The 8,034-nt window shown below is 50.6% G+C and overlaps 1 protein-coding gene across 1 annotated transcript; it reads left to right on the top strand.

Moving 5' to 3' along the window:
- Nucleotides 1-2,040: 2,040 nt before the first annotated feature.
- Nucleotides 2,041-4,138, top strand: IZUMO1R (IZUMO1 receptor, JUNO). The gene is made up of 4 exons (XM_005883071.1): nt 2,041-2,178; nt 2,952-3,156; nt 3,556-3,696; nt 3,870-4,138. Exons 1-4 carry the CDS (start codon nt 2,041-2,043, stop codon nt 4,136-4,138), a joined length of 753 nt encoding a protein of 250 aa, XP_005883133.1.
- The last annotated feature ends 3,896 nt before the right edge of the window (nt 4,139-8,034 follow it).

The raw sequence follows: 8,034 nt of genomic DNA, 5'->3' as shown, positions 1-8,034 counted from the left end.
ATTTTTTATTGTTTTAGAGAGAGAGGAAGGAAGAGAGAGAGAGAACCATTGATGTGAGAGCCAAACATCAATTGGCTGCCTCTTGCATGCTCCCCACCTGGGATCAAGCCTGCAACCCTGGGTATCTGATGGCAATCGAACTGGCAACCTTTGGGTGCAAGAGACGACGCCCAAATAACTGAGCCACATGAGCCAGGGCCTTTCTTTAAAAACAGACTTCACCTGAGACCCAGACAGCATCTCCCCCTCCCAGAGCTGGAGGTCTCCCCCTCACCTGGTTCTTGTGCATCAAATATGGAGTCGTGTTTACCTGAGTTCAGATTCTAGCTCTCCCACTACTCCGCTGAGCTTGCTCCCCCGCCCACCCCGTTAACATAGGAAGAGCATTCACTTTAGGGGTGGTTGAAAGGAGTATGCCAGACCATATGTAATAACATTACTGATAGGTCCTTAAAAACAGCAACGTACGCAAAGAATGGATAAAGAAACCAATTACTACAGGCTAATTGATACAAACTAGAGTTAAGTTCCTACAGCATCTCATCAACATTATAATAAAAATGTTTAATGAAACATTATTTGATGACCTGCTATACTTCATAGGACGATAGTCACTGCCCACTAAGGGAGACCATTACGTGGGTGGTGGAGGGACTTTTTTGGTTTTGTTTGTTTTGGCTTTGGTCATACATTTAAATTCCCAAAGCCTCACTTTATCTCTGTATCCCTGTGCTGCTGGGTCTGCTCTCCAACAGGAACCTTAGCTCCTGGAGGCTGAGAGAGTTCACCGTTACTGTTACAACCCAAGTGGTCCATCCCAGGTAACTACTCGGATGAAGGGGCAGGTGGAACAGGGCAGAGAAAGAAAGGCTTCCGAGGAAAACAAGATAGGAATAAAAATCATGAAGACTTACCCTTGTCAGGCATGATGCCGAGTCATTTTCATGAACTTTCTTTTTCCCAACAATCTCATTGGAACAGCCCCCTTTATAGACATGAAAACTAACACCTGGAGAGTTGAACTCATTTTCTCAACGGCGTCCAGCTAGCAAGTGGCAGAGCTGAGAGCGGAATCCAGCAGCTGACCACAGAGCCCAGGATCTCACTCTGTGGGGCCTTTGTTTCTCGGAGAAAGCAAAGCTCTTTCTCAGAAACCCCGGGGCTCCAGCCACAGGAGGGCCCTACACTAGGTAAGACCATGCTGACGCTGCTTAACCGGAGCCACCTGGGGTTCCCGAATCTGCACCTGGACGAGTAGGAACTGGAGTGGGTAATAAATGAGCGGGTCATAGAGTCTGCTCAGCCTCACAATCCCTGGAGGTGGAGGGAGCGGCTCCTGCTTTGAAAGTAAGTATGAAAAAAAAATACAAACTAGAAGGGTAGTATGTTTCCTCTTTTTACCTGGCTCTTTAAAAATACTCCATGCTTGAAACTGGTGCTGAGCAGGGAGAGCAGCCTTAGGTTCGGGCCTGGAAGGTGGGGTTGGGGTCTCCACCAGGAATATTTGAGATACTAAACTTGGGCGAGGCCAAAGCTGGTCGGCCAACTTGTGATGGGTCCACCGCCGGTTCCTGCACCTCGGGCTTTCTTTTGAGAGCCAAATTTTTTAAACTTAAACTATATAGGTAGGTACGTTGTTATTAACTTAATTAGGGTACTCCTAAGGCTTAAGAAGAGCCACACTCAAGGGGCCAAAAAGCCGCATGTGGCTCGAGAGCCAGTTGGCCCAAAGCTTTTCAAGTTCACTGTGATGGGTCCACCGCTGGTTCCTGGACCTCGAACTGGGCTCTTCCCCTCTCTGGGCTTTAGCTTCCGTGTGTGTGTGTGTGTGTGTGTGTGTGTGTGTGTGTCAGACCTCTAAAGCTTATTCCACCTGCCTGACATGTTATGATGCTGCCTCAGATACAGGTCCTAGGAGCAGCCAGAGCATCGTGGTCTCTTGAGAGAGCCTTGAAGCTTGCCCTCACCCCTGGGATAGGGGAGAGAATGGAGATGTCTTCTCTGTCACAAGAGCGGGTGGGTCTTCTCTCCGCAGTGGCCATGGAGTGGTGGTGGCAGCTCTTGTTAGGGCTGTGGATAGTCACGCCCATCTGGGCTGGGGACAAGAGGCTCAATGTCTGCATGAAGACCAAGCACCACAAGCCGGAGCCTGGGCCAGAGGACCCGCTCTACGATGAGGTACAGAGGCCAGACCTGGTCCAGGGGTCAGGGCGGGCTGCTTCTGCCGATCAGGGAAGGGGCACAAATTGCCAAGGTGGTTTCTGAACCCCCATCGACCCTGACTTGTTTGGTTCCTTAGGTTAGAATTTGGGCAAAGCCCCCTGGAGGGACACTATGACCTTTTGAGACCATAATTGCTGAGTGATTGAAAGTTCCTGTCTCTGAGCTGCCCGGCCACTCGGGGAGCAGGGGCAGATGGGGATTCCAGAGGCCCATCATTGGCTCAGCATAGATTCAAACAAACATGGTCCTCCTTCTCTAGGCTTCCTACCAACAGGCCCCGTGGAAACATTTGACTTAAGTGACTCCTCCCCAAGCTCCTAAAGGCAATTGACAGGGATGTGGGAGGAGGAGCAGAGCTGGCATCGACATGGCATTTACTGAGCCCTTTTCAGCTATGGTGCCCTCCCACTCATGCAACCCCACATTCCCACGGGTCTCATGGGGTCCCTCTGCTGCCCCTCAGGAGCTGAGACCCTGGAAGTCATGCTTCTAGGCGACTGGGGCAGCCTCCCAGTGGCAGGGAGGTCAGTGTGCAGGTGTCCTTGGGTATCAATATTGACAGATTGTTAGCATTCCTTCTACACAGAGGGTGCTGGCCTAAAGGCATTGCACCTGCCCAGGTCCCCTTCTAGGGGACACATTTTCCTTTCTACCCTAGATACTCATCAACCCCCTGCCTTTACCCCCTACCACCCCGAAATTCCTTTTGCTGCCTCTTCCCCTTTCAGTGCAGCCCCTGGAAGGGCAATGCCTGCTGCACGACCAACACAAGCTGGGAAGCCCACCTGGATGAGGCTGGGCTCTACAACTTCAGCCTGATTCACTGTGGACTGATGATACCCGACTGTCAGAAGCACTTCATCCAGGCCAAGTGCTTGCACCAGTGCTCCCCAAACCTGGGGCCTTGGATCCGGCAGGTGGGAAGACTGGGCTGAGGAGGCGGGAGGCACGTCTGCGCCATGCCCTGTTCCCGAGAGCCTGAGTCCCAGGACACTAGCAGGAATAGCAAGTGCTGTCCCCTGTAGACAAGAGCAGAGTCGGAGGCCGCTGCTGGGAAAGGGATGGAAGGAAGCTGCCTCGGGAGAATGGCCCTGCCGGGAGACGGGTCAGAGGAGCACAGTAGGATGAGGAACTATTTGAGTCCCATCTTCTGTCTGTAGGAACGGAAGCTGTGTAGCCTGGGACAAACTGTTTAATCTCTTAGCCTCGTTGTTCTCAATGGTTAAAGACTTCACAGGAGCGAGTGTTCAGATAGTACCTGGCACAATAGTACCACTGTAGCTACTGACAGTCTTCAGATTTCAACTATCATTTCTTGTCTCTGGCTACCCATCCAGGTGGCCCCATGTGAGCAGGAAGAGCGAATTTTGGACGCACCACTCTGCCAGGAGGACTGCGTGCAGTGGTGGGCAGACTGCCGCACATCCTACACTTGCAAATCCAACTGGCTCCGTGGCTGGGACTGGAGTCGGGGTGAGTGGTGCTTGACAGAGCCTGGGAGGGGGAGGGGCAGGCGGGGGAGCAGGGCCCTGTAAGCCCCTGACCTGGAGGGCAGGTGCCAGCCTTCTATGCTCCCCCAAGGCAAGGATGGGGATGTGAGGTTGGGAACAGTGGGAGGTAAGCTGTCTCTGCCTTAATCCCTACAGGGAAGAGCCGCTGTCCTGCAAGGGCCCGCTGCCGTCCTTTCCCCTATTACTTCCCCACCCCGGCTGCCTTGTGTGAGAAGATTTGGGGCAACTCCTTCAAGGCGAGCCCTGAGCGTAGGAACAGTGGGCGGTGTCTGCAGAAGTGGTTCGAGCCCTCTCAGTGCAACCCCAACATGGCCGTGGCCCAGTTCTTTGCTAGCCCTGCCCCATCCTGGGAACTCTCCCACACTCTCATGGCCTTCTCTCTGTCCCTCCTATTCCTTTCCTGAGAGTCCCTACGTCTCCCTCCCACACTCCCTCGGCTAAGGGCCAGGCCAGGCCCTGGCAGCCTCCTTCCTCAGTCCTGTCTTGACACAGAGCAGCACAGGTTAGGGGACTGGGGCGGGAGGCGGGCACTGAGGCTGCAGGAGCCGGTGCCTGAGCCTTGCACGTTAGTTCTAGACCCCTCCACTGCTCTGCTCTGCCTTCCCCTGCCTAGAGGCCAGCCAGGGGTGGGGACTGACAAGGTCACTCACCCCATCCTGCCTTAAGGCTGGTGGTGGGCCCTTCACATCCAGTGAATACTCACCCTTTCCCTGACAGAGCCAGTGGTGACAGCCTGGGCCTCCCTCCCACGATGGGGCCTCCACTAGCACAGCAGCTGAGCTTTCCTCTCTGTGACCCGCCCTGTCTGAGCTCTATGCTCAGGGAGTCAACTGCACCGAGAGGGGGCCAGTTTGCCTGCTGTGCTGAAGTCGGAGTTGGCTGTTACTTACCTAGAATGATGACCAACTTCTTTAACGCATGCCAGGCCCTCTCATTATACCCTTCCACTGCTCTGGTGGGAGTGCTTTCAACACCCCCTTTCTTCAATAAGTGAGACACTGAACAAATGGCCTAAAACCAGGGAGAGGATGGGACCACCCTAACTCACCGGCTCTATTTTGCACACCAAGATTGAAGCAGCTGCCTCAACTGCTTTCAGCTTTCCCTCAGCACAGCCTTGAACCTTGGAAGCCTGAGTTCTGATCCAGCTTTCCTTCCTGACTTTTTGGCAAGTCCTCTGATCTTCATTTAAGACTGTCTGGGCTTCCCTCTCTGCTGAGAGGAATGAGGTAGTTGGACCAGATGCTTTTCACTTATAAAAAGGAAATGGAAAAGCCAGTAGTGCCACTGTCTGTGGGGATATAGTCTGTGCTTCTCAAGCAGTTCCATGTCCCAGAGAACAAGACTGAAGAGTCAGAACTGGGCTAGAGCAGGTGCCCCGGGGCAGCCTTCACATCCCCTTTGTAAGTGGATTGGCAGCCGACTGCCCGCTCCGAACCTTCTGGAGCCTGAAGCCCAGTAGCTTCCCAGCATAGGTGTTGTCTTCCCCTCAACCTTCTCTCTGATGAAGAGAGGCTTCTGATGTTTCTGCACTTGAGTTAGTTGGCTTTTCTAATAATTACTCATTCTTGCCAGACACCAGCAAGCCCTGCTCATCGGTTAAACTCCACCTCCATTCCTCCCAAGCTCACCTTGCACATGCTCCTTCATGGAGCAAGCCCTGTGGCAGAGGGCACTGGGGTCCTAAAACCAACAAGAGAGCGTCCTTTCTAAGTGAGTTCTCAGAGTCTGGAGGAGGGGACAGACAGCAGTGGTGGTGACAAAGCACTTCTCCGGAAGTCTGCAAGAATGAGGGGTGGGGTCCTGGGAAGGCCTCACAAGGGGGTGAGGCTCAAGCCCCACTGAAGAAGGGTCACTTCATTGAGAACAGAAGGAAAATGTTAGACACAACCACCTGAGTCCCCAAGGCATGAATTATCTGAAGCAGAACCTTTAGCTGCTCTTAATAAACTGTGGCTTCAAAAACACATGTAGGTAAAATTTCCTAAGAACTGAGCACTGTGTGAAGTGTCTGAGGTTGTATGCTTGGTAATAAAGCTGAGTTTAATCACTTTCTTTAGTATTCTTGGGTATAAATATAAAAAAAGTAGCCTGGCTGGTGTGGGTCAGTGGTTGAGCATCGACCTATGAACCAGGAGGTCACTGTTCAATTCCCGGTCAGGGTTGAGAGTCAACCTATGAACCAGGAGGTCACTGTTCAATTCCCGGTCAGGGCACATTCTGGATTGCAGGCTCAATCCCCAGTGTGGGGCATGCAGGAGGCAGCCGATCAATGATTCTCTCATCATTGATGTTTCTATCTCTCTTTCCCTCTTCCTTAATCTCTGAAATCAATAAGAATATATTTTAAAAAATAGTCAAAGGATGGTTAAAATTGAGACAAACAAGAGTAGTTCTGGGAGCCCTAGTAACTGTTACTATTTATTGATCACTTACTCTGAGCCTGGGGTTCTGCTAAGCTCCGAACATGCATTAGCTCGTTGGAGCCTCACAAAAGCCTTGAGATATACTCCTGCACGCCCATTTTCCAAATTAGGACAGAAGCATATGTAAGTTTTAAACCAAGTGAACCTGACCCCACCATCCCAGCTCATAAGGCTTACACCAAACATCCTGGTAAGTTGTTGAATGGGGCTGACACTGAATGGGGTGAAGAGAAAGGAGGCTGGCTCATGGCTGGTCATGGTCAGGAAAGAGCTCGCTTCCTGTCTGTGGTTGGAAGGAGTGATGGATTTTAAGTAGTGGAATGAAACTTTCAGATTTGCAGTTAAATTATATTTTTTTAATCAGAGTGACCTATGCACATGACTAAAATACTTATGTCAGAGGATCTCTAACACAGAGCAATAGAGCCTCAGCCAGCCAGCCCCAGGGCCCAGCACTCCTGCCCAGAGGCACCCATTCTTAACCATATCTGGACTTAGCTATGCAAAAGATAGCTTGATTCTCTCTCTCTCTCTCTCTCTCTCTCTCTCTCTCTCAGTTCTGTTAGAGTTTCTCAACTTAATCTTCCAAACTTTTTAAGGTGGGCAATCCACTTTTAATTTCCAGGAGCCTTTTTATTTTTCATTCCCTATTGTTCTTTACAGCCGGTTGTTTTCAGTTTTATGAATGTAACATCTTCTAAAATCCCACTGAAGATATAATTCGATTTTTTTAAGCTTGTTTCTAGTCTCTGCATGAGCTGTCTCCTCCAAGGTCCATCGGTTCTGTTTATCTTGATCTCCTCCTGGGTGCTGCTGGTTTTCTCTCTATCTGGTGACCTTGGTAGTGGGTCCATATTTATGCGTGAGGACTGGGTTGATGTTCCTATTTAGCTGCTATAGGAGTCCTCCATGGTTATATATGTGGCTTCTCTCCCCTGACTAGCAAAGCTGATGAGGAGTTCTGGAGGGCTTGTTGGCTAGAAGACTTTGCTTCAGATTATGGAAATAAATGAAGACCAACCAAATGAGAACACGCAAAAGCTGTTTACTCAGAGCTTCCCTAACAAGAGAGTCAGCTACCATTACGTGTGTTTTGGCAGAGACTCAGGCAGAGGAGAGGGGAAAGCTTTTTTTGTGAGGCTGTTGGCTGGGGAAGCTATAGGCAGGTTAACCAGAAGCGGACATCCTCTGTGACTGATTAGAGGTGCATTTTTGGCTTTCTCTAGCTGGTCCTCAGTTGGAAGCAAAGATTAAAAATTAGGACAGCTATCAGTTATTAATCAAGCCTTGGCTGTTTGAGGCTAATTGTTAGCAGGGTTATTGTTTGGCTTCTTGGGCTGGTTGCTAGAGATACTGGCCTAATTTCCTGTAAGTCTGACCTTTAGATAGCAGGCTGGCTTTCAGGGCAGATTACTTCAGATATGGGTTAGAAGTATATATATCAGGCCATTGTGCACTGTATACATAGTCTCTCAAGACTGAGTCGGCAGGAGCTACACTGGAGTGCAGAGCCCTCAAATGCTGGAACAAATGATTCTCTCTGAGGTGCCAGCAACCATGCGTTTAACATGTGAAACTCCAGCACTATCCAGAATTTAATGTTTTTAGAGAAGACCTCTTCTGAGTTCCCCCTACCAAGGGTTTCAAGTTGGGTTGCCTGAGCTGTAGACGTGGGCAGAGGACACAGGGGGCAGGCATGTGTACACGTTCTCTGTTCTCCATGCCTGCTAACTCTGAGCCTTCTTCCGAGGCAGCTGCCTCCTCCACTTCCTCTGGCCACCTCTGTTCCCTTCGGTGTGTTTTTATACACGCTCCATCTTCAAACTATTTATTGAACTCTCTTGCTCACTGGTGTTTTCCTTCTCTCTCTCTCT

Source organism: Myotis brandtii, unplaced genomic scaffold, assembly GCF_000412655.1.
Source record: "Myotis brandtii unplaced genomic scaffold, ASM41265v1 scaffold76, whole genome shotgun sequence".
Classification (NCBI taxonomy): Eukaryota; Metazoa; Chordata; class Mammalia; order Chiroptera; family Vespertilionidae; genus Myotis; species Myotis brandtii.
This window is presented reverse-complemented; position numbering and strand designations above follow the sequence as displayed.

Bases quoted from the DNA above. Each gene is read 5' to 3' on its own strand.
- IZUMO1R (XM_005883071.1), top strand. From the start codon at position 2,041: ATGGAGTGGTGGTGGCAGCTCTTGTTAGGGCTGTGGATAGTCACGCCC. The intron at 2,179-2,951 runs GTACAGAGGCCA...TTCCCCTTTCAG, and splicing joins AGGACCCGCTCTACGATGAG to TGCAGCCCCTGGAAGGGCAA. The intron at 3,697-3,869 runs GTGAGTGGTGCT...TAATCCCTACAG, and splicing joins TGGCTGGGACTGGAGTCGGG to GGAAGAGCCGCTGTCCTGCA.